At 31.8% G+C, this 26,776-nt stretch overlaps 5 protein-coding genes and 2 pseudogenes across 6 annotated transcripts; 1 reads left to right on the plus strand and 6 right to left on the minus strand.

Moving 5' to 3' along the window:
* The first annotated feature begins 1,184 nt into the window (after window positions 1-1,184).
* LOC125819616 (uncharacterized) lies at window positions 1,185-4,885 on the plus strand. Of its 2 annotated transcripts, none has more exons than XM_049499073.1 (4): window positions 1,185-1,210; window positions 2,903-3,046; window positions 3,148-3,238; window positions 4,539-4,885. In XM_049499073.1, the coding sequence occupies exons 2-4, from the start codon at window positions 2,933-2,935 to the stop codon at window positions 4,667-4,669; spliced, it is 336 nt and encodes a 111-aa protein (XP_049355030.1). In that variant the 5' UTR covers window positions 1,185-1,210; window positions 2,903-2,932; the 3' UTR covers window positions 4,670-4,885. The 2 variants fall into 2 exon arrangements, with proteins under 2 accessions (XP_049355030.1, XP_049355029.1); XM_049499072.1 differs by having other exon boundaries at window positions 2,869-3,046; window positions 4,539-4,836.
* Window positions 4,701-4,811, minus strand: LOC125819729 (U6 spliceosomal RNA; annotated as a pseudogene).
* A 4,768-nt stretch (window positions 4,886-9,653) lies between the features above and the next one.
* On the minus strand, window positions 9,654-11,853 carry LOC125819608 (bifunctional TH2 protein, mitochondrial-like). Its single transcript, XM_049499063.1, has 4 exons — window positions 11,570-11,853; window positions 10,930-11,455; window positions 10,553-10,819; window positions 9,654-10,298 (listed from the first exon to the last, which is right to left on the minus strand). The coding sequence occupies exons 1-4, from the start codon at window positions 11,687-11,689 to the stop codon at window positions 9,874-9,876; spliced, it is 1,338 nt and encodes a 445-aa protein (XP_049355020.1). The 5' UTR covers window positions 11,690-11,853; the 3' UTR covers window positions 9,654-9,873.
* Window positions 11,854-12,486: 633 nt separating this feature from the next.
* LOC125819456 (bifunctional TH2 protein, mitochondrial-like) lies at window positions 12,487-14,103 on the minus strand. The gene is made up of 2 exons (XM_049498883.1): window positions 13,784-14,103; window positions 12,487-12,631 (listed from the first exon to the last, which is right to left on the minus strand). Exons 1-2 carry the CDS (start codon window positions 13,978-13,980, stop codon window positions 12,487-12,489), a joined length of 342 nt encoding a protein of 113 aa, XP_049354840.1. The 5' UTR covers window positions 13,981-14,103.
* Window positions 14,104-15,685: 1,582 nt separating this feature from the next.
* On the minus strand, window positions 15,686-18,738 carry LOC125819600 (uncharacterized). The gene is made up of 2 exons (XM_049499056.1): window positions 18,418-18,738; window positions 15,686-17,287 (listed from the first exon to the last, which is right to left on the minus strand). The coding sequence occupies exons 1-2, from the start codon at window positions 18,524-18,526 to the stop codon at window positions 15,693-15,695; spliced, it is 1,704 nt and encodes a 567-aa protein (XP_049355013.1). The 5' UTR covers window positions 18,527-18,738; the 3' UTR covers window positions 15,686-15,692.
* A 1,739-nt stretch (window positions 18,739-20,477) lies between these two features.
* LOC125819618 (uncharacterized) lies at window positions 20,478-22,647 on the minus strand (annotated as a pseudogene).
* Window positions 22,648-24,147: 1,500 nt separating this feature from the next.
* LOC125819457 (plasmodesmata-located protein 2-like) lies at window positions 24,148-25,710 on the minus strand. Its single transcript, XM_049498884.1, has 2 exons — window positions 25,287-25,710; window positions 24,148-24,546 (listed from the first exon to the last, which is right to left on the minus strand). Exons 1-2 carry the CDS (start codon window positions 25,671-25,673, stop codon window positions 24,148-24,150), a joined length of 786 nt encoding a protein of 261 aa, XP_049354841.1. The 5' UTR covers window positions 25,674-25,710.
* Window positions 25,711-26,776: the final 1,066 nt, after the last annotated feature.

A 26,776-nucleotide genomic window follows, 5' to 3' on the forward strand; every position in this document is an offset into this window, starting at 1 on the left:
CAGGGTGATAGTTAAAAGCACAAAAAAACAGAAGGGGTTCCAAGAAAAAAGTACATTAACTTGTTAAAATTCACAAAGGAACAATTTTGGAACCAACATTACACACTATAATCCATTAAAGAGAACTCCTTTAACACAGCATAAATATCAAAAGGGTTCCAACAAAAAAGCCTATTAACTTGTTAAACTTCACAACTGATACAAAAACAGCAACACAGACTATTACAGTCTAGTTCAAGAAAACTCCTTTAACACAATATGCACCTATTAAAAGCATAAATATCAAAAGGGGTTCCACAAAAAAGTATACTAACTTGTTTAGTATTCACAACTGATACACAAACAACATTACAGACTATAATCTAGTTAAAGAAAACTCCTTTAACACAATATGATAAGCATAAATATCAAAAGGGGTTCCAACAAAAAAGTATATTAACTTGTTTAAAATTCACAACTGAAAATCAAACAGCATTACAAACTATTATAGTCTAGTTCAAGAAAATTCATGTTTCAGTGAAAAAAAAATGTTGAAAGTATTTTTTTGTGTGAGATGAATGAAGAGAAAATACATACAATTTTATTTGCCTTGTGGAAAAGAGAAGTAGAGGAAGTTCACGGCAAGAGAGTACAAAGTTAGCGGCGGAGGAAGGCGTTGTGCAAAATGGCCAAATATAAACTTGAAACAACTTTGTAGTTAGGGTGGAAGTTGACCCTCTTTGTCTTTTTTTTTTATATAAAATAATTTTTTTTTGAAAGTAAAGTATTTCGGTGCACAAAAAATCATGCGTTAGTGTGATTCAAGCAAAGGCTACATTTAAAAAATGTGATTTAGATAATTCATTATAATGTGAGTACTAATGATTATTTTTATGGTTCAAACGTGTGATTTATATGTTGTCTAAAATCAACTTCATAATTTATAATTATGCATTATTATATCTAAGAATGTTTTGAGTTAATATAATCTAATTTCACTTTTATTGTGTCTTTAAAAAATAATCATTGTTACAATTCAACTACCATAATATAGTTTCATGATAATAAAATTATTTCAATTTGCTCAACTATAATAAAGTATAATTACAATACTGTCCCTTTTCTCAAAACCTCACACTATCTTCTCCCCTAAAAAGCTAAAACCCTCAATTTCCTTATTCTCTGCCCAACTCCTAAAACGGAGACAAAGACTGATCTTCAGAGTCTTGAGGTAATTTTCTTCACTTTTATAGTTTCTTTCTCAATTCTCACTGCTAGTAAATCATCAAATTGAGTATTTTTATTGGTCATGTTGAATCAAGAATCGATTTTTTGTCCATATTTGTTGTCACTGTGCTAAAATTCATGTATATGATGAGCAAAAGTCTATTTTTTTTTCTATTTTATTTACTTTTTTAGCTTAAGTTCAAACCCCATATGCTAATTTTTTCGAGAAACCAAGGGTAGGGATGGCAATGGGGTGGGGGGGGGGGGGGGCGGGCTAAAAATTACAAATTTAACTCAGCGGGGCAGGGGCGGGTTGAAGTCTTTGCGGGTTAATGTGGTTTTGCCTCGCACCGGCCCCACTCCGCCCCATTGCCATCCCTAACAAAGGGATATAGAAGTCTTAGTTGTTAGGTAATCCAAACATGTTCATAGGCGAAGCGAGGAGTTGAAGTTTATGGGTTCTGAACTTGCCATTGAACGTGTAGCTCGTCTTAGTTAATGGGTTAAATTTGAATGTTTATACATATTTAATAGATTTTCTAAATGTGTTACTCGAGCCAAAGGTCTAAGAAACAGCCTCTCTACTTTCACAAGGTAAGGTTTGTGTACGCCTCACCCTCCCTATACTCCACTTGTGGAATTACATTGGATATGTTGTGAATAGATTTTCTAATATATATGCAAGATTTAAGCCTAAGTTACTTGATTCGTACGATCCCATAGCTGATGATCAAGCTCCTCCCTTGAACATGTTGAGTTGCATGTACCATCCTGTCTAAAAGTTTAAACCTTTAGGGAGGTATAGTTCTATTTATTTAGTTCACTACTTCCTTGATTAGTTGTATTATTCCGAACAATTCACCAACTTGAGGAATTTTCTTAGTCCACTGGATGAAGAATCGATTTTTATCCATATTGGTGGCCACATTGCTAAAAGTCACGTGTATGATGAGCAAAGTCTAAATTTTCTCTTTTTTTTGTTTTCTTGTTTAACTTGAACTCCGAACCCCATATGCTGATTTTTTTCAAGAAACCAAAGGATATAGAAATCTTAGTTGTTAGGTACCATAATACGTTGAACTGTGTGTACCATCTGGTTGAAAAGTTTTAACTTTTAGGGAGGTATAGTTCTATTTATTTAGTTCAGTGCTTCCATTTTCTCAGTTATGTCGTTCTGAGCAATCACCAAAATTTGCCCCTTTAAATCGAGAATTGTCAAAGGGGTGGATTTAGGTGGGTGATGAACAAAGCCCAAATTTTTTCTCTGTTTTTTTACCTTATTCAGCTCGACTACCAAACCCCATGTACTTATTTTTTTCAAGAGATATGGAAGTTCCAGTGATTTGTGTTGAACTGTGGGATTGTCTCATCTTAAAAGCTTAACTATAGTAAGAGATATGACAGTTTTATTTACTCCATCTGCTTCATTTTATATGAAGGTTTTTGATTGGACGGAGAGTTTAGGTTGTTTATTTGACTAATATATTATGTTAGTAATGGAAAATGTCACAAAAATTTAAAGTATTTTGAAAGCTGGCTAAATAGATTGGTTCAAACATTTTGGAACATCTAAAATGAAAAGAGTATCATTTAAGTTCAGAAGGATGGAGTATTTATTTTAGGTGATCCTTGAACCTCTCGGTGTGCTCTGACTCTGTGTAGAGTGATCTAAAAGACAGGACTTTTATTTATTTAGGACTTCGCAACAAAACAAAGCTAGCTGCAGATGGAAGTTTGCCCAGACTGTGGAATGTTGTTGCAATATGAGTTGCCTCATATGGACCGTCCAGCCAGATTCTTTTGCCCTGCATGCCCTTTCGTATGTAACTTAGAGAACCGGGTAAGATAACTAGAGAACTTATCATTGGGTCCTTTTGTTATCCCATATCCGTTCAGACGTTCAGTAAGTTTACTTTTTTCTTTTGTTACATGGTTTGATAGCTTAAGATGAAGAAAAGGCAGCCTTTGGTTAAGAAACAAATGGATCCAGTGATTTCGACAGAAGACATGGATAATGCTTCGACTGCTGAAGGTCTTAGCACTTTCTCTACTAATAGCTTCTTGGTTTTATCATGACTTGCTGCCACTGCTTACACTTTTACGATCTAAGAATTAGTTGTTCTATGAGTTAGTAATGTTACATCTAAAATTACTAACCAAATTATTGCCGAACTTTTTTGAAGAACCTTCAGAGTAAAAATAGTTAGAGAAGAAAGTTAATACATTTATAATTTCACAAGGATGTTAGATGACGTAAGTATCTTCTTATTTCTCATAGCTATTGTCTTGAACATGCCAAAAGTTTGAATTATTGTTCCAATAATTGGTTGTCCATTGAGTTTAATGTGTTTTAGAACGTAGATATAACCATCTCCTTGGCACTATATTTGATGTTTCCGTTGTACTGAGATCTATTCTCTCAATTAGTTTGTAATCGATTCTCATATACATGTGTACATATAATAGATTGAGGTAATCCTCTTTCCTCTCCTTGTATTATCCAATCAAAGTATAACTCTAATATTACCCCCTCCCGTGCTTGAACAATTACTGATGATACATAAAGTTAGTGAAAGCCTTTTTATAGATTATCTATGGCGGTCATTTTTTTATTTTCTGAGGGAATCTATGGCTATTTTGATAGTTAACATGTTAAGGTGGTTCTGGTATGACTTATGACCAATCTCCATAATTGAATTATGCCTTTTTATAGATTACCTATGGAGATGGTTATTTTTCTGTGGATAGTATAGACCCAGTTTGTGACTGACTAGCCCGCGCTTCTGCCTTTCTACTTTCCACGAGTAAAAAAATATAACAATAACTACAAGAGCTAGAGTTAAATTCTTGTTGCGAGAAACAAGAAAGACACTTAAATTGGAATACACAGAGATCTAGCAAATTCAAATACCGCAAAATATTCAAAGTTTCTCTTTTAATCCCCTGTGAGTCAACTCAAACCAAGCAAACTGAGCTAAAGGGAACATCGTGAATTGGTAGTTTGATATTGTACTTTTACGATCTTGTGCAGCTAAACTAACATTCTTAGTGTTGTTTGTTTCTTGGAAGGACAAACCTCTCTTCGTGTGTGCGTGTGGTATGTATGTTTATGTGATTCTTGAACTTTATATATGGGAGGTGCTAAAGTTGTGTGCATACGAAAAGCATATGCTGTGTTTTTTAGACCACATCAACTACATCTCAATCCCAGAGAAGTTGGAGTCGGCTTTATGAACCCTCAAATGTTGTGTTTTTTTATACAACTCGCAAAATTTAGAGCTAATATACATCTTTTTTTCTTGCCCTTTTGCTGTTTTATTCGCTCTTGGCAGTTCCGTGTCCGGCGTGTGGTTACAGGGAAGCTGCATATTATCAAGTGCAGATAAGGTCAGCAGATGAGCCTATGACTACATTTTACAAATGCAAGAACAAGATGTGTGGAAACAATTGGAGAGAAGACTGAAATGGTTTTAAGAAACAACTGTGTATTCTTCAATAGTTTCTTGGTACCATTTCTCGGTTTGTGCGTATCATCCTAGCACAGGCAGGGGCCATGTTGATCTTGTCTGTATCGTTCCAATTTTATTGGATGTCCATAGAGGGACCTGTATTCTGCAAAAGTTGTGCACTCTTTAAGTCCAAGCTTTGGTCCCCAATAACCTAATTTGAACTTGTTATGAAATTTTGTCATAGTGATATTACAAGGTGCTGATTGTGATGCTTCATCTTCTGTCTATTGCCAATTTTTCTTTGAGATAGAGTTACTCGGTACTTGTGCAAAAAGTGTCTTAGCGAGGGCAAAATAGGAGATGATTTCTTTCTATTTGTCTAAGCTTAGTGGATGGAGTTACTTGATACTTGTTTGGTGAAAGCTAGTAGATACCTTTGAGATTAGTCGAGGTGCATTCAAGCAAGTTCCGATATTATAGTTGTAGAAAAAAAAAGTGCAAAAAGATTGTGACACGCTTCGATAAGAGTTCCATACAGAACACGAGAAATGTTGGGCATATAAGTAAACATGTCTTACACTAATATATTAAAATCGTGTGTGTTTAGACCCAAAGATTCGACTATAAAAACAAGTGCGGTATAGAAAATCATACTACTTTTTAAATATAATTATTTTTTTCAAAGTTTGCCACACAATAGGTGTAGGGTTCAATTCTCATTAATCCCATCGAATCGAAAAAAATGAATAAAATGTTAACTCCTGAATTCTCATTTCAACTAATTAGGGACTTTGATGATTAATCTAATTAATTAAGCTTGTGGTATTGATGAGTCATTAACCAATAGAAATTATCAATTGATTGAAAATGATTTATTCTTTTTCTTGTTTTTATTTGTTTGTTTAAATCAAATCCCTGTTAGTTATTGTACTAATCGTTCTGCTAATTGTGACAACGTACACCAACTAATAAAATTAATCATGATTAATTATTTGACTTTTTTTGGTAATGAGACAACAAAAATTGAGAGGTAAACAATAATCTTTTGTTTTTTTCCTTTAACTAATCTCTTTTACTTATTATACTATTTTTTCTGCTAATCGTGACACGTAAATGAACTAATTAAATTAATCATGATTAATTATTTGAGTTTCCACTAAACTTTTTTGTAATGACACGACCAAAACCGGATAGGTAAACCATAATCATTATCTTAATTATACTAAATTATGGCCACGATAATTAGGATTTTACCTAGAACATGATTAAAACAATAAAGGACGTTACTATTAGAAATCCATGAAAATATTCCCTTTTTTGTATCTATAAAATATCCTTTATTTTTTGTCTTCCTAAAATTATCAAAACACTTTAAAACAAATTTTAAAAAAAACTAGTAAATACTTTCATATTATGAATCCTTTACTACATCTTCATTACATTAAGTTACTTCTTTTTATTTTTCAACTCGTATTCAATCGGTATTTATATTAAAGCTCAATTAAATTTGCATTGCATACTATATGCCAGAGGCGAACCCAGAATTTGAAGACTTCGGGTGCACCAAATATTATTTCTAAGCTAAATTTAAAATAAAAATTACAAAATAGCACTTTAGCTGGATTTGAACCCTAGTCTCGCGGGTGGTTCCTTAACCTTGTACGTACCAACAACACAAGAAAACTCTTATGCTATTTATGGGTGCACTGTTAATTATATCCTAACTTCTGTCAGTTTCTCAAGATAGATATACATATATACACATTATTTTTTTCGAAGTTAACGGGTGCACGTGCACCCCACCGAACAAGGTGGGTCCGCCTCTGCTATACACCTCATGTTTTGGGACGATGCTCCCAATAACAAAAACAAGAACTCAAACACAAGACCTTATGAGGGAATTCAATCAGCCCATCACAGTCCACGTTTATTATCTATCCTATATTTTATAGATACAAAATTATAAATCTAGTGAGTACATTAAACTCATATTTCTTACTACCAAAACCTTAAAGTAATTAATTGAGCCAGAATAATCAAAAACTACTTTACTATATTGTTGTTGAGCCACAATAATTTACTTCTTTTTTTTTTTGCTATTAGGGTTATATATATTTATTAATTTATTGGACCATTAGGTAGGGTTATATAAAACTCATATTATTAATTGCATTGACAAAAAAAAAAAAAAAAAACTAGATAATAAATTTCTCAAACTAAGGGGGTGAGTGAAACCAACATTTTTTCTTTCAAAATTACAAGAAATTAAAGATACAAGATTGCTCTATGCATTTAAAAGATACTAAACAAAAAAAAAAAAAACTTGACCTCCCAAATCAAAACTAAACTTAATTAGGGAGTGAAAAATAAAGCAAAAATTAAAAACAAAAATAAATTAAAATAAGTTCTAAATCATTAAAAAAAATAAAATGAAGCCAAGCATTAGACTTGCCTAAGAGGGCAAATTCTTCAATATTTCATCTTCTTTCTCTTGTTCTTGATTCTTTCATCTTCACATAACTTTCTGGTAAATAAACATGAAAAAATAATGATATTTAATAACTTCTAACATTTCCATCATAAACTTAAAAAGAGATTATTTTTTTTAAATCTATAAACAAAAAATATAGTAAGATTTTAAAAAAAAAATGAAGAAAGAACAAGAAGAAGATGAGGATATAAGGGTTTGAGTAGCAAAATGGTGGAATATTTATAAGAGAAAATTCCAAGTAATAAAGGTGTTTTATTATTTTATTTTATTTTAAATTTTGTGGTGGAATACAATGAAAGCACATAAATAAATACATGCATAATATATGCCAACTGGATACCTAACAAATTAAGTGATAAGATTAAAAAATATTTTAATAATAAAGGGTCTGTGTCACATGCATATTGTTTATATTTGTTAATAATAATGGTTTTCGAGTAAGTTTGAGCATACCTCAACTATATATATTTCATTAGATTTTAATTATTGTCTATCAATAATCACAAAATATTAAATAACTATGTTTAAGCTTTTTAATTATTTTACTGAATATCTACTATTTCTAATCAATATAAATATCGAATAACTTTGATAAATAAAACCTATCCAGGTGCATAAATCACTTAATTTCTCACTAGTTTGATATTTGATGCTCAGTTCAATAAATTTGATTTCACATTAAGTAAAGTTCATTAGAGGGAACTTATTAGAATTTTTTCCGTTCACATGCTCAAATTCAAAATCTTTAATTAAAAATAATTGAATCATATTCATCTCAGCATAGTCGATTAATAATTTCTTTATTTTCCAATATATCTCATCTAATATCTTATAAATAAAAATACAAACTTAAAAAATGTGATTTAGGAAGATGCTTAATATTTATTGAATTCTTCTATAGTTCGATCTTTTTATATCGATCTTCATCTATAATAATACTAACGGTAACAATTATTCTTTTTACATTGATTTTTCATAACATATTATATTATATGTTCTCTAATGTACTATACTATATTAAGATAAAAGATGTTAAATATACAGAAGTTTGACAATAATAATAATTACCTTTTTTTTTTGGATTTTTATGATTTATTATTAGTGGGGAAAATAATAATGAAAATATTTGAGATGGTCATCAATTATATTTGGTCCTGGTCTTGGTCTTGGTCTTGGTGGTGGGGGATTCAATTATGAACTTATATTATACAAATAATTATTTTTGTGGGGTCCTAACCCACCCACCCCATGTAGGATAATCAAAGATTCAAATCAGATGAATCTTTAATCCACTAAACAATAAAACAGGATTGGACAATTCACAATGACTTTTTAGGCCAAACAATTAAATTTCATTAATTGTTTACCTTATGACAATTGACTAACTATATTTTCTTTCATACTAAATTCCCACTTCTCAAAACAAAACAAAACAAAAAATTAAACTATTTAAATATAACACACTACAATAAAAAAAAATTAAAAAAAAGGATATTTAATGACAATAGATCTTCTTCTAATGATAATATTTATTGTCGTAAGAATATTTTAATGATAATTGAGTTAATGACATTGTTTTTAGAACTCACTAAAATCTTTAGTAACATTTATGTAGAGTGTTAGTTATAAGTACTTATATTATATTGATATAACAACAATTATATTATTGCCGCAAAATTATTCTTTGGTTTGTTGTAGTGACATAAAACCCACCAAATTATGATTTTCATCAGAAAATTGATTTTCTTTTGTTTTTCTTTTGACTCCTATATTATTATTATTATGAAAATAATAATGTTTAACCCTACATTTTCTTTTTTCAAGGTGGGGGCACAGAGCTTTTGAATTGGTTCACAAAGTGGGCTTGGCGGCTGATGAATTTGAGAGTTTAATTTCACTAAATACTTACCCACAACAACCGATATTTACATCGAATTAAACAATACGTTATTAAAATAATAGTAAGAATTCATATCATTTAAGTATACTTAAGTAGCAAATGTGTGTACAAACAATACATGTTTTGCATTCAATGATTTGATATAAAAGTGAAAGTCGACCCTAAGCAAAATCCAAAGATGTTAATAAGTTTACTAGAAGGATTAAATCCTAAATAATCATTAAAAAAATATACTAATAGATGAACCTCGAGTACTGAACGATTGAAGACTCAAATCATTCATAGTTATCATGGATTGACTTAGAGTAACGAGGCTAGTCTCCCCCCTCCCCATGAATGGAGAAAGAATGTGTGTGTGTGCGGGTGGAGGTGGAGGTGGAGGTGAGGGGTCCTCAACTACTACGCCTCAATCTCAAACAAGAAAAAAAAAATGGTTAACAATACAATAAGGCAAAAACAATAACTAGATGACTGAATGTATAGAATGTCTTATGCATTTATTTAACAATAGTACTTGTTCTTAATAGCTGCAGAACCAAAAACAAAGCTATGAAACTAAAAATGTATACAACTCAATCACTGCCTTTTCTTGTATACTGAACAACAAGTATATATCTGTAACAACCATGTATGTAACACTTGAGCAATATTGTTGAAACACCAGCTTCCTCATGACGATTCAACGAATCAAAAATTTACACTTCTGAAGAGATGGTCTTGTAAAAAAGAGTTCATTCTGTGGACTGCAATAGAACTTGCCACCAAGCTGTATGTATGATGATCTACTACCCCTATGTATGAATTTATGTACGTCCTAATTAACACGACTAATCTGTGTATATCGATCCCTGTATGAACATGTGAATCTCAGCCCAGCTAGAAACAGTATAGAGAACACCAGAGAGTTTGTTCCAACTAGTTGAGTCTTTCTTAGCATAAGTCTTCTGTTTCTCAATGATGCCACGATACAGAGGAATGAAAGAAACACCAAAATGATTCCCGACTCTCATCAGGTTTGGGCTTGGATTAATCACAATGCCAATATCTGCTTGCAGCAAGCAAAGCAAATCACTCACTGTATCCCCAATGTGAACAGTCAGGTTCTTTTTGTCATCGTTGTAGTTGTTTAAAACTTCACTGAAGGTTTGAACCTTGTCGAAGGGGCCTTCAACTTTACTAACAATTACACCAGTGGATAGATTTTCTTCAAATATAAACTCATTCGCGTGCACATTCACAACATCCAAACCATCTGTTCACAACAAGGCAAAAAAGGAAAGATTTTTAGAGAGGTTGTCAACCTCAAGTTACAAGGTATGGTGCTCAGACTCTCCAAAAATGTTCTCGCACCCATGTTAGATCCTCCAAAACTACACTACTTTTGGAGGATCTGACACACACCTATCGACATTATTAAGAGTCTGAGAAACTTTAGCAGAATACTATGTTGTCTAACCAAAATATAATCAAAGGCCATATGTTTCAACAAAATCTACAAGAAAGTACCTGATGAAAAGGCAGACCTTATAAGGTCACTGCACCAACAACAGGAGAGGGCATGAATGTCTGCATTCAACTGTTCATTTTTTATTATGCTCTGGAAAAAGTTTTTACAACCATCCTGGAGAACCATCAGCTCACCAACTCGCTTTATCCCGTCAAGTCTCAGACCTCTCAGTACTCCAGATTCACTCACCCTCGTATTAGCTCTTTTCTCAAAATCTGAAAGCTGCTCAAGTGCTTTATGCAGCCTTTCATAATCAAGTTTTTCAGCTGTGAAGTAGGAAAAAATTCTTCGAAATCAAATTCATTTCAACTGCAGTGACAATATCCTACCATTGCAAGGCTGAACCAACAGCAAAATAACAAGAATGAATGTCTACCTTTTTCATGAGTGAGCAACAGTGTGTCTATGCATTTCTCATATTCATCGGTATAGTCCTTACAGATATCGTCCCATGTACTATTAAGAACTTCTGACAATAGTCGAACAACTTGATTCTCTGGTTGGCACTCAGGTTGATTCTCTGGTTGGCACTCAGGTTGATTCTCTGGTTGGCTCTCAGGTTGGTTCTCTGGTTGATTTTCTGGTTGGTTCTCTGGTTGATTTTCTGGTTGATTTTCATCAGATTTTGGTGCTGATACAATTGTCATTTCTGCCAAGATGGCTGAAGAATCAATAACTGAGCATGTTGAATCAAACTTAAAGAATATCACAAGCCGTTCTTCATCAAGATTGTGCTCTCTTGATATAGGGATGACAGATTTCTGATCAAGTGGCTGCCCTAACAGGAACCCCACTTCAATTTTCATTGCCTTTTCATAAAGCTTCTCAACGATGCTGAGCTCGTGGCTTGTCAAAGTGATGCTTAGTTTGTCCAACAAGTTCTCATTTTTCTTAGCCAATTCCTGTATTCAGAAAATATAAGTGAGCCAGTGCAGTAAAAGTGTGCTACATTATGTTATATCTTAAACCAGCTGAATTCAGCAGTATGACAAGGAAGGTACAGACAAGCCACAAACCTCCAAACTTTCAGAAGCATAATTTCGAATGATTATCCTATATTGATGAGTTGGATTTCCCTGAAGAAACACCAGAAGCTCCTTACCAAGGTTGGCATAAAGCCTAAGGCAAGGAATCATAGCACCAAAGATATAAGCTGGCAACTTAGTTCTCTCAAACTCTGTTTCAAATTTTTCAGCGCATACTCCTTCAATCTTTCCTGAGGCTGTAGCCTTTAAGAACTCTGTGAACTTGAGTGTTATGGGGTTGAGAGTGCACTTCTTGCCAATATCAGCATCCCACTCCTAAAAGTGATTCATGATTTATGAAAGAAAATGAGAAATTTAAAGGTTAGCACTTCAAATGTGGTGTCATAAGAAAAAGAGATAAATGATCAAAAACACACCTGAAATATCATGTTTTTGTGAGTTTTCTACCCGAACTATCATGTGTTCGTTTTTACTATCTGAACTATCACTAATAATCAGTCCTATACCCATTGTTGACCTAGTTTAAGCTCGTCTTTTCATCTTCCTCTCTTCTAATCATCCTCACTTTCCTTATTTCCACTATATTTCTTCCAGATTCTTCGACAATCTTACTTATATGCTCCTCAAGACATCTTATGTGCCCAGTAAGCCCTCTTCTTAGAACACATTCTAAATGGACTACAATATGCCATCCTGTTGTGTGCAATTGCTTATAGATTTTTCTAGGAATTTAAGCTTTGCATGTCAAGAGTACTAGTTAGACTAGATACAAAACTATGAAATTCTAAGCAGCAAATATAAAGATGCTGATAGCAACTTAAGTTGGGATTTGGTCTGAAATCTAAAAATAAGATTTACATTGAACTTCGCTTACTATAATAGCCTAATATTATATTTAATAAGCAGCAAGCAAGCAATGATAAACAAGTTTATGACGAGAAATAGAACTAACAGTGAACAAGAGAAAGAACATTATATCTCACTTGAAGAAACGAGTCTTGAACCTTGAATTCTCTAGTGGCAATCCTCTGCAAGTCACGAAGGGCGTACTTTGCATCATCATCATCAGTATACTTTTCTGCAGCTTCATATCTGCAACACATTTTTGGTGTTTCTTAACCTTCCATGAACTTCATAGACAGAACAAAAATATCAAACAACTTATACATAGGTAAAACAAGTTCATTCACAACCAAAAACTCAAACATTTATCAGCACCAATATGGAGGTACCAAAACCAACTAGACCCAAAAATCCTGCATCATATTATGACAAGAAAGATCAAGATATCATTTCCAATGATAATTTTCCAAGATTATCTAAAAGAGATCCCAAAAACCAATAATCTACCCCCAAAGTAACCATTCGACACTCGGAAAAAAAATAAATGGCAGACCATAATTTGATTATTTCTTGCATATTCTCATTGGAAACGAAATCAACCATTTATGTCTCAATCCTAAATTTGTTAGCATCCACTTTATAACTCCTCTAAATTCATCCTGCTCTCACAAAGTCCATTGCATTTCGACACTTAATACTTTGATTCTGCACTATTATGTCGTAAATTAGCAGCAAACACCATTGCATCGATAGCTATACAACAACAACAACATTAAAGATTAAAGGTTAAAAAGAAGAACACCCTCTGTTCAAAACAGTTCCCACTGAATGAACTTCAACTAACATTTCAAGATATGTATATCATTTCACTATTTTGATTCAAGAAATGTATATCATTTCAATAAATGTATATCATTTCACTATTTTCAACATAACTACTTTATCTGCAGTTACCAAAAATGGAAACTGTCGCACTTACAGAAACTCTAAAAACCCAATCAATTACCGAAAAATGGCAGAACAGATTAAGCCTAACAAGAACAAAAAGACTACTCACTCAGACTCAGTCCCAAGATTCAAACTGAAAAACTATAACTTACATTACAAGAAATGTATATCATTCCACCATTTTCATTCAAGAATAACAGCAACTTAACTACTATATCTGCAGTTACCAAAAATGGTCAAAAACACACCTAAACTATAACATTTTCGCAAGTTACCTAATATCAACTATCCAAAATTCCATTTTCGCGCCTATTGTCAATTGAAAACAAATATTTGGCCAACTCAGCATCGAGTTGTATTTTTTACCATTAACTCAAAAACCAATCAACCCAACTCAATTCACCTCCAAATTACGAAAAAACAACAAATTGGGACTAAGTAAAGAACTCTTACGCTTTAGCAAATGCTTTGTAGTAGTAATTATCTTGACCTAAGAAACTCAGAAATGTATCATTTTTTAGAGTCCCGGAAGCTAAACAAACAACAAACGGTGTGTACAGAGCAAGTCTTGCCACTTTCTTGAACTTGTACCAACATATTCTTGATATATACATTGCTTCTTCTCTGGGTATATTCATATCTGACTCCATTATTGAAACAACGGAGAAAAATGGTGTTCTTGAAATGAAAAAAATGCAAAAACCCAGAAAGGGTTTTGTGGGTGATCAAGAAAAAATGTAACTTGGAGGAAAAAATGGAGGTTCTTGAACTTTTGATTTTGCTGTACTGAGTATTCTTTTTTGGAATTTGGAGATTTGATGGACTATATATATAGTAAGGGGATGCTGATAATGACAAAAAGGTGGAGGGGTATAAGAGTCAAAAATAACAAAAAAAAATCCTCCGTCTCAAAATAAGTGTATTTTTTTTCACCTCGAGAATTAATTTAACTAATTTTAAAGTTATAATATTTATTTTTAAAGGAAAGATAATAGATGTTGTAATTTTTTTTATGTTAATATGATGAAAAAATGTGTTAAAATGCTGGTTAAAATTTAGATAGTTTGAATTTCAAAAAGTGAAAAGACGAAAAAGTTAATGAGGGTATTCTAGTACACACGAGAAAATTATGTAATTTCTTTCGATTTGAATATGCCTAGATATTGGTGATAGTCAGAATGTGTGTGAGCTGATTTGTATATCACTTTATGATAATATTTGAATGAAATTCATTGTGAATGGAAAACGTGAACAAGGTTCGAGTTTTAGTATAAATGAAAAAAGTTATGATGTTTCTTTCAATTAGAATTTGACTAGATATCTTTGATTGTCAGAATGTGTGTATGTTGATCTGTATATCACTTTACGACAATATTTGAATGAAACTGTTGTGAATGAAAAGGTGAGCAAGATTCGAATTTTAGTAGAAAGGAAAACATTATGTTTTTTTTTCAATTTGAATTTGTCTGGTGATTGATGATATTCAGAATGTGTGTATGCTGATCTGTATATCAATTTATGACTTGAATGAAGTCAGATGTGAATGAAAAATGTGATCAGGGTTCAGATCTTAGTAAATTTGAAATTGTCTAGATATTGGTGATAGTCAGAATGTGTAAGCTGATCTGGATTACTTTACGACAAAATTTGAATGAAAGTTGTGAATAAAAATTGTGAACAAGGTTCGAATTTTAGTAGAAACGAAAAAGTTATGTTATTTCATTCAACTTGAATTTGTCTAGGTATTTAGTGATAGTCAAAATGTGTGTATGTTGATCTGTATATTACTGTCAAAATAATATTTGAACAAGAACTATTGTGAATGAAAAATGTGAGATTAGATTGTGTAAATATTTAGTTTAATTAAGTTCTTTTGATTCGAATTAATATTGAAGTAGTGATATTACCTCTTTTTTCATCAGTATTAAGGACATAATTCCTTTTTAGATAAGAAGAACACTACTTAAATTAATACAATTAGAAAACTATGATACCATTATTCTTTTTTTGATATGAATAAATTTCATAAAAGATGAGATCAATAAATAACATAACAATCAACTAGTACTAATTGTGTCATTCTTTGTTGGGATATATATAATAAATTTCACTATTTTGTAGTCATTTACTTATAATACATATATCCAAGTTATATATATACAAGAAATGGAGGACATTGGGCAATTCTAAGAATTCCAAAACCAATGTTGAAAGACCTATTACTTGATGCGAATATGTGGGTTCAACTGAACCTATTGCTTTCGGATCAATCATGTATACATATGCACAAAAAGGAAAAACGTATAATAAGGTCATACTTATTTTGAACTTAGTGACTTTAGATCCTGGATTCGCCTCTGTCTTACCACCTTTCATCCCCGAACCAGTTGTTCTTCTCCTTAGGTCCTGTTGGCCCTGCTTCACCATAAAGTTCAGTTGGAAATAGCTCGACGAGAGTCTCCACTGAAAATCTGAAAAAAGATGGAAGGTGTTTGAGTATCTCGTCCACTTCATAACCCGATTTGTACTCAATGGTTGGACCCCATTCCCTCATGTATTGTAACCATGGCGGTTCTACGACAGTTCCTTCTCCAAGATACTCAGCAGCGATGATTCGATACTTACTGCTAGAGTCTACATAGTATTTGCTTTTTGCACAATCATTTCTTGCTCCAATACCAAGTTTTGTATTGCCTTGAAGGTAACATCCAGGATGTGGGAAACTCGCGTGGCCATTTCTTGATGCATATACGACTGACTTGTTCCCCTCGATGAACTCCAAATCACGAGCATCAACCCATTCACCACCACTATGTTCTGAGAAGTATACACTACAGAGCTCCCCTGAGAAGTTGCTAATACGAAGAGTATAATGCTCCCAATCACAAATGTGTTCGCCTACTTTATTCAGTGAAAGATTGATCAAGCCTACTTTGAGTGTAGCTGGTCCATTGAAGGGGCAAAATATCCACATTGCAATATCAGTGCACGTTCCTCCTTCAGCCGGTTTAACATGAACATAGAGCTCCGCGGTCTCAATTTTACCACATTTGACAGTCTGTCTATTTTCAACATCTTTATTAGGCAAATCAAGCCAATATTTCCCATCATTTCGTCCACCTGCAGGCAAGTTCGAGCCTTTCGCGTCAATAGTAATACCATTGTCCTTACCATCTTTAAATAGAAGAGCTCCGTTTGAGAAAAACCATGGAACGGATGAGGGCAAGTAAATTTCGTCAGGATGGAAGTAAACAGTAGGTCCATAGTGCTTGATGAGTGCATGGACCTGCTCAAGAATAGGCATTGCCTGTAGAGACGAGTCGAGATTCTTCAAACATGCAACGGTGAGGTCATCGCCTTTAGTGAAGCTCGTACTGCAGAAGAACGTCCCGACTGAAACCCCTCTACATAACATGCCCCTCTTGCAAGGTCTAGTTTTCCAAACTTGAAATTGCCTCTTTGCAAAAAATGAATTTGCACTAAATACAACTTCACAAGTCTCACAACTCTCTGTAAGATCAGCGCGGACACATTTAACTTCATCAAGATTCGGTTCATTAGGCTCAGCAGTAGCCACAAAGCCCATTGCTTTATAACCAACTGGTGCATTTGGAAGCCAAATGTAACCAACTTCCTTATAAAGGGCGTTTGCGTTATAAACTAAAGTGTAGTTCACTGGCTTTGCAAGAGCAGGAAGCTTGGAAGTCAAATCTTGAAGTGATTTTTTCGGCTTCAAATCTTTGACAGCAAGAACATAGCCTGTTATGTTCTTCACACTATCTGGCTGACAGTAGTGGCCAACAATCGAAAATCCTTGTGGAATTTCATCTGGTTTATAGAATGAAACTGATTTTGATTTGCCAAACAATGGAGTACAACTCCAAATTTTCTTAAACTTGGTGATTTGAACAGCTTCAATTTCACCTAGGCATATTTTTCCTTGAGCAAATCCTTTACCTACACAAAGACAATATTCCCATTAAAGCAGACAGAGAAACCATGCTTGATACCTACTATGTTGCTCGGACTCTTCAAATATGCGGACAAGTGCATGTTGGATCCTCCAAAAGTAGTGCGTTTTTTGAGAATCACACACGAATGTGGCAATAATTTTTTGAGAGTTCGAGCAATATAGTTTGATCCATACAATGTGGTCGGCCATATAAATACTCACTGAGTTCACTTGAGAGAGATTATTGCCACATGAAAATGTGAACTTTACAACAACTACACCTAAATCTCAAACAAGTTGGATCAGTTATATGAACCCGCGTCGATCATATTTCTCTTTAAACTATCTCATCTCAAGCCAATATCATACAAAGTAAAAATACTACTACTAGAAGTGATTTTCTACTGGCATAAAAATGAGAACTTCGTTAACAAATACACCCTCTGTTTCAATTTGTTTGTCTTACTTTCATTTTCAGTCCATTAAAAAAAGTACCTCTTTCCGTTTTTGGCACTCTAAAATTCAAATTTTCTACATATATTAGACCACAAGGTAAATATAGTATATTCTACATATCTTCAATTTAGGACCACACAACTCAAAAATCTTAAGTATTTATTTTCTTAAATTTCATGTCAAATTGAAACGGACGTAGTAAATCAATTCTTCATTTTTAGCTCAAATCAACCAGAGAGAGAGAAAGAGAGAGTCAACTGAACTACATATTCTTTCCACATAAGAATGTGAACTTTACAACAACAATGCCTCAACTCCAAATAAGTTGGGGTTAGCTATATGAACGACATGATTCTTCATTGTAAATTAACACAAGCTAATATTATGAAGACTAAATTATAACAACAATTACATATCCAGTCTAATTTCACAGGTGGAGTCCGGGATGAATAACTATACACAACTGTTTCTGATAAACACTCGCCTTAAAAGGGTAAATTACAAATACTAGAATATATTCTCAACTAGCATAAAAAAGTGAACTTTAGTAACAAATAGATAATTATATTAATTTTTAGACCAAGTCAACCATAGAACAAATTAAACTGACAAAGTCCACTGAGAACAAAATACAGATCTTGTGTTATCTCTTTAACAGAAAAAACAAAAACAGAAATACCTTGAGGCCATTGTGGAATTGGTGAAGGCAAAGTAAAGCTCTGTGGTTCAATTTCATCATAGTTGTAATCAGTGAAACTGTCCCAACAGCAACAATCACTCCCAAACATTTCTTCTTTAACAAAAAAATCAAGAAAACAGAAAAAAACAAAAACCCCACAAAATGATTTATCAAGATTTTGCTTTTAAGCTGACTAGAAAAGTAAAAATACTTTGAAATCAAGAAACTTGGACAAGTACAAAAACAGCACTATTTTCTCTAATTTTTTTGTATTAAATATAGGAGTTATTAGGAAAGATTCAATCTTTATGAAAATATTTAGAAAAAAAAAAGTTAAGTATAAGAAGAGAGCAATAATACAGGAAAGACAGAGGAAAAGAGAATGTTATATTGATGGCTGTTGTTCATTTGCAATTAGAGTGTTTCTTTTCTCTTTTTCTTGATTTTATTACTCCCTCCGATCCAATTTACGTGACACATTCAGATTTTGAGATTTAAACAAGTCTATCTTTGACTATAACTTTTTTCATATATGTCAATTATTGTGAGTTATAATGTATTTTATGTAGTTTACAAATATAAAAATTTCATTTAAAAAAATTAAAGATTTCATGCGCAAATTCCAAGTCAAACTTATACGATTTGACTCTTGAAAAACGAAATATGTTACATAAATTGTGAAAGAGGGAGTAGTTAAAATCATTTTGGTTAACTATCATTGTTTCTTTTGTTTTTAGTTTTCCGCTCGATATTTGGTACTCGCTTTGAACTTCAACTATTTCAGATTAATACCATAAGTTCTACTTTGTAGGTAAAACATTTCTTACTAAATTCTACTTTGTAGGTGAAACATTTCTTACTAAAATTTGATTTGAGTTAAACAATTTATTGTGGAAAAAGAAAACATGATTGAGACATGATATTTTATTTTAATTTTTGCTAACAAGAAAGGTTTTTAATTTTATATTCTCTTACTTGCCGTCACAAACAAGTTTAAAAGAAGGATATTGACTTATTTCACTAGGATATATGTAAGGCATATTCTCCTATACTATAATACGGATTTGTGATGAGATGATTGAGATTTTTTGGTTTTTAATCAAATATTTTCATTTAAGAAAGACAAAAAACAATCTAATTGAAAGTGTCATCCATATAAATAGGCCCTCTGTTGCATAAATTCAGATTTAATTGAACTCCATAAATATCATCTAATGTTTCAATTATTGACAAAATTTTAGATATTCTTCTAACAATTATCATAAAAGTCGAAGAAATTCACAAAATTATTGGGATAGTTGTACTAGCAAGGATGAGAAAAAGACTACTCATTATTGGTGTCCAATTTTTTCAAATGATAGTGTATATATGAAAATGACTATTTCTTGCTATCTTTATGACTATATATTTGTATTATTATACCTTTGTCTTCAAAAATTCCAATTTGGATCCATTTGCAATCACAATCTTAAATAGGTCAATTTAGTGGTGGGCCATCATATCAACAAGAAGTGTTAAAAATTAAATAACCCAACACATGTGATACATGCATTTACAAATGAAAGTAAATAAAGATAAACAATTCACATTCAAAGAAGTAAATAATTGAGTGGACCCATTCCCAATATTTTTCATTCTCAAATCTCGAATCCAAAACTTCTAATTATTAGCAAAAAATTCATGAAATTTTTAAAAAATAAATTACGATTTAAAAGATTCATTCTGATTAATCTAAGAATCTTATGCGAAAATGCTAGATTCCAATCTAAAATTTTGTAAGATAATGTAAACATTAGACAACACAAGATTATTTGAAAGTGTAATTTTTTGAAGATTTTATTTGCACTAACCTTTAGAAATATAGGACAAAATTTAAACAGTAACCTAAAAACAATATTTTTGAAAATCAAGCTGAAAGATTATATTCATCTCACCACGACAGTCCAACAATAATAATTACTCTTGAAGGTACTAATTAGACAAGTAACTACACAAGATTTTATACAACATGGAATTTAGCCTATATATAACATTTTACATGTACTAAAAGAATGTTGTACTCATGCTGAATTTGTCTCACTAGACCATTTTTTTCTACCTTTATTGCTATTATTAGGAATCCTACTACTATTCCCAACATTATTATTGTTATTATTATTATCGTTGTTGTTACTGTTCGCTCCGCAAACAATTCTAAACTCAATACCATACGCATTTCCAAAGCAAGAAAACAACCCTCCTCCATCGGAATTTCGTCGTACATGTCCTTCGTTTATCGCCTGCGTTTGCGTCGCGATCGTCTCTTTCCTCAATTTCTCCCTATTTGACGATAATAACCCTTTTACATACGCTTCCTCTGCTGTTAAATCCTCTAATATTAGTGAGCTTTCTCCATCTTCCATTTCCTTTGATTTTTTAGTCTCCACTTCTTGTTGTTGCTCGGGTTGTACTGTTGGTAGTAATTGTTGGTACCTGATAAAAACATAATTAAATAATTAAAAGTGTACGTTCTAAGTATTTAATCTTGTTAAACAAAATGATTATTATACAATTCAATATGATATATGAGTAGACATAAATCCTAAATTAATCAAATCGAATGGTTCGGATTATTTGCATCATATGGCCTTTTGCTTGTGCCACTATCTAGATAATATGAGACATAATTTAAATAGTAGCCTCTGAAAAGGCCATTTGTGTAAATGCTCCTCATGGCCACTGATTATCAAATTCACACATGATTGCATAGAAATAGAGCTCATTGGCCATCTTTGGCTATCTTTAAAAAATAACCACTGTCATGAAATTATTTCATATTCCACAAACTCTTCTTGACATTGTCTAAATAATGACTATTTTTAAACTACATGGCTGAAAAGTGGCTCTTTTAAATTTTGCCCCATGATTGGCCATTAAAGGTCGAAGATTTCAAAATATGCTCCACATGAAAGTTTAAAGTATAAGATGATCACATAGTTTAATAACAGTACCTTTTAGCGGCTATCTCAGCTGCTACAATAGAAGCTGAAGGGCCAACATCCGAACATAACTCCGAACCATTTACCATTGAACCGTTACAAATGGAGCCACCTTTGATAGGAAATTCGTCATTATTAACCTCGGAATACCCTAAACTCATAGATCTCCATAGTTGTACCTTTTCATTTAATTCCCTTTGTTTATCATCATCAACAACTTCTTGATAATTTTCACTCATTTTCTTGTCCAAAATGTCCCTATAATCCAATGAAGTAGGATCCATAATTTCTTTACAAATTAATGGCATACTTCTCATAGAACTTTCAATAATAGCCACTCCCATGTTGAGAATTCCTTGTGGATTTCCAGAGGGCCTTCTAATTTGTAAAGCAACAAATCTTTTTCCATTTGATGAATTTTGGAAATTAACACAAGGGCTAATTAAATTGTTTAATTGAACATTAATTGTACCAACTAAAACATCTCTAAACCAAGAAACAGTGTAAATTTCAACATGGACTGCTGAATTCTCTGAATATAAGAACTCCTCATTGACCTGTTAATTAAAAAAATATTAGAATTGAAAATTTTATACAAATAATAGGCAAAAAGAAATATCTTTAAATGATAATGATAAAGGGTGTTCAAATATTGCTTTAGGTTACACATTGAAATTCTAAGGGTGACATTCTTGTAAAAAAAAAAAATCCGAATCCCCTTAAATTAAGAGAAAATTCTAGTGCATGTATATTGCTTTAGGTCACGCGTTGAAATTCTTGAATCCCCGTGTTTGAATTCCTGACTTTGACATTGAATTTAAAGAGTATATATATGGATATGTATTTAACGTGAAAAACCTTGAAGGAGAACTTGTCATTCCACGTGGGGCTATTGTGACCTTCATTATCAACTTTTGTGCTTCTTTTTCTATTGGGATTGATCCATGTGAGAGCATAAGTTCTTAGAGATTTTGAAACAGGAGCTAAATCTTGGGCAGAAATGAGAGTAATTTCAAGAATGTGGCTATTATTATTATTATTATTTGGTGAAGGTTGATAAGAGAGAGAGGATGATTGTGGGGTAGGGATGACAAGGTTGGTGGTGGTTGTGGGGTCCATTGTTGTGTTATTGTCGCCGTTTGTGGCGGCGACGAGGAGGAGGAGATGGTGGTGGAGATTGGCAATGGCATCAAGAGAGAAGGAGGAGGAAATAATGTGTGTGTGAGTGAGTTTTGTTTGAGTTATTTTGCATGCATGGTTGCTAATTTTAGGGAGATTTTTTAGGGTTTTTTTTGTTGGTGTGTTTTGGATCATTTTAGTGTTCATGGTCAACCTTTGTTCATTGGTCAAATCATTTTTTTTATTTAGTCCGTGTTCGATAATTGTTTTGAGGTTTTGATTTTGGATAATTCAAAATTTGCGCAAAGTCGTGAGGCTTGTTAAAAAGGGAAGCTTCCTACTAAGATTTTTTAAGACTTTTTATTAGGGATCGAATATGAGATCTTTTAGTTATATCTCTTTTTGGTCTCTCATTTTATTTAGTTTGTGTTCGATATTTGTTTTGAGGTTTTAACATGGATAATTCAAAATTTGAGTAAAGTCGTGAGGCTTGTTAAAAAGGGAAGCTTCCTACTAAGATTTTTTAAGACTTTTTAGGGATCAAATATGAAATCTTTTAGTTATCTCTTTTTTGGTCTCTCATTTGATGTTAGTATCCCTTTTGGGGCTCCAACCTAATTAATTAGAGTTGCGTAAGACTCATTGAAAGAGAAAGCGCTCCATACAATAATTTGTTTTATTTCATGGCCTCAAACCTGAGATCCTTTAGTTATCTCTTTTTGGTGCTCGATGTCCCTTTTAGGCCTTTGACCTAACTAATTCAAATTTGTACCGTGTAAGACTCATTAAAAGAGAAAACACTTCATATATACCAAAGCAAATTTCATTCATAAGGCTCAAACCCGAGATCCTCTAATTATCTATTTTTGGTCTCTCATTCGATGCCTAGTACTTGTTTTGAAGCTCTGGCCAGACTAATTCGAGTTTTCGCCTCATAAGGCTTATTAAAAGAGAAAGTGTTTCATGTAAAAAAAAATAAAAAAAAATCATTCTCAAAACAATATTCAAGACCAGTTATTAATGGTGGAAGGATGATATTCATATAAACCATCACAATTTTTCCATATCAAACTAATGAATTTAAGTTATATATATCAAGAGAAGAAATTAATTAAAGAGGAAAAAACCAAAAACCAAAAACTAAAACTTGCACTAAATCCATTTGTTACATGAAATTAGTTTAATACAATTACACATCTAAAAAAATTAAGAAAAAATTGAATAAAGAATTTATACAAATAGATATATAATAAGAGAATTATTGAGGGAGAAGATAAAGTTTCTCTACTGATTAATTAAATTCAAACCTACTTTCCATCTTTGTTCACCAATAATCTGCAGCAAATAAAATAATCAAAGTTTATTTTTAATTAAAATAAGTGCAAATAAATACTATATATATTATATATATAAATTAAAGCTTACCATCATCCTTTTTGCCACAAGACTTCAAGAAATAATAAACTACACCTAACATAATGGTAGCCACTATTCCTCCAACTACAATTGCTGCCAATTTCTGTTTACCATTCCCATATCCGCCTTTGCCTGTCAAGAAAAAATATATATATATATAGTTGAATTTTCTTAATATATTTGTATACGATATTTCTGAATCTCTTTGTTAAAATTTCTAGTTCAGTAAATATTTTATCAAAATATGAGTAAAGTAGCGTGAAACATTATTATAAAACCTTGTAAAGATAAATTGAGTAGATAAATTACCTTCATCTAGGTCATGACTAGAAATCTTATTATTATCATAGCTATAACTCAAATAACATCCATCCAAATAAATTTCTCCAACTAAAGAATATGAACATTCATCATGAACAATTTGCACTGCTTTGTTCACACATACACCACAATCACAACCACCTAAATTACCAACACATTGTGCCATGATATGAACTTTCCCAATACTCAAATCACAAAATCCATTTCCATTTATTCCACAACTCTTAATTTCATCAAATGCATTGCTCATTTCCTCCGAAAAACTACGCGATTTCTCCCTTTTCTTGCTACAAACCTGGAGGTGACAAAATCAACTCATTTTTAGATAACTCGTTTTGATCGATAAAAATTAAACATGTTAGGATACATTACGATCGATCTGATTATTGACTTAACCTAATAGATTGGACTCAAAATAATCTATCAAATTATTAGGTCAAACAAGTCAAGGTAGAAATAGTGCACCACTTGTCACTTGTTGGTCATGTTTTTAAATAATAGTCATTATTTTGGAGTTTTAAATCACATCGATAAAACTCTAGGATAATGACTATTTTTTTATTACAATTATTGAAAACTAGTTATTTGTAAATTTAAACATGTCAAGATACAACTTAAATCCAAACATACACAATTAATTTGTAGATGGTGAAAACCCAATTTTTTGAAGAAAAAAAAAACTTTTTACAATCAATCATAGAAAAAGCTCTTTCATTTATTTTTTCAATAAACTAAAATAATTTTTCCAAAGACTGGAAAAAAATCATTTCACCTTATTTTAAAAACAAATTCCATCTGAGAATTATGTAAATTTAAAGAACTTTAAACTAATAATTCAAGAAAAAATTTATTATCGTTCACATTTTTAAAATAAAAAAGGAGGGGAGGTCGGGTCATGTTGAAAACTCGAGTTATACCCAATTATTTGACACATTTTGATCCGACCCATCTCAATCCAAACATACTCTGGATGAGCCGGGTCACTATCTATAATTATCAAAATTTGACTCGACACGCTCATTTGTCAGCACTAACCTTATGAAGCATTTGAAGCTTAGAAATCTCCCTCTTTTCCTCTACCTTGTAATCCAAATAGCAACCAGAAAGTTGAACTCTAGCTGGGATTTTTTCACCACAAAAATGGCTATAAATGTCAATAAGTTTATTTGTGCAAATATGACATTCATTATAATTAAGGTCATTTCTACATTGAAATAATCCCAAAATGGCTATTTTTTCATCCCCTGCATAAGTCTCAAAGAATTTTGATTCTAAGGACTTATCAAAAAATTCATTAAATAGTGATGAAACAATTGATAATTTTGAAAAATCATAATTTTGTACAAATGTTTGATTTTGAGTACATGTTGTGAAAACTAATTGATGTAAATCTATGTTAATGGTATTAGAAAATTGTAACATAAAATTAAGAAGGAAAATTTTGAGGAGGAAATATTCCATTTGGATGTTAAAAGCTTATTAACAAAACAATGAAGCTTAAGTATGTAATATATAGAAAAATATTAAGGTGTAGGTAAGAAAAAATGTATCCACTATATCAATGCAACCCCAACACCTAAGTTCTTTTTATAGTTAGGATGTAACATCGATTAAAAGGTAAAGTCGATGAACAATATGTGAATATTCTTGTACTATCCCTTTGTAGGTTTCGAAAATGAAGAAAACTAGCTAGATAATTATCGATTCAACAATATAATACGTCTGCAGATTTCGGAAAAATTCTATAAATTCAATGATAAGAATTTAAAGGTCAAATTGATCAAATTTAAATCATGAATCTATCTATATATTTTTCAATAAACGCATATATAACTGTGTCTTTATATGAATTATTATCACTTTACCATAATTAATTAATACATATTACTACCAATTATGATAAATTTAAAAGGTTTCTTCCTTTTACCTTTAATTTCCTGCCTAATCCCATCTAACGACTAATCATTTTGGGCTTACCATAGTTCAAAGTTGTGTTAGAAACTCATTTTCTTTATTAGGTTTGACCAAAGTTTAATTAATTAAGTTTATATTTTTGTGGCATAATATAACACAAATTATTTTATATATATTAACCAATCACTTTGAATATGAATTTTATCTTAATTGACATATTTAACCAATCATTATTTAATAGAGTAACAATTTCACTATATTTATATTTCAAGTCGAGGGCATTGTGTTTATTTAGTTATATAGAACTCGTCCTAAATCCGCCTTTAATTAATCTATCTAGATTCACTAATTTTTACCGTCCAATGACCTAACACTTTTCTATTGATAATTTTGTCAATTAATCAATGATTTAGGATCAAACTAATGAAGGAGGACTATTTTAAGGGGTCGTTTGGTAGAGTCTATAAAAATAATACCCAATAGAGTGTATTAGTAATGCATGTATTAATTATACTTGTACTAGTTATGCATAGATTATTTCTTATGCATTGTTTGGTTTGATGTATTAAAAATAGTATACATTGTATAAAAATATTTATTTACAAAAGTAT

Source organism: Solanum verrucosum, unplaced genomic scaffold (genome assembly GCF_900185275.1).
Source record: "Solanum verrucosum unplaced genomic scaffold, falcon-dt-bn FXZP01000255.1, whole genome shotgun sequence".
Taxonomy (NCBI): domain Eukaryota; kingdom Viridiplantae; phylum Streptophyta; class Magnoliopsida; order Solanales; family Solanaceae; genus Solanum; species Solanum verrucosum.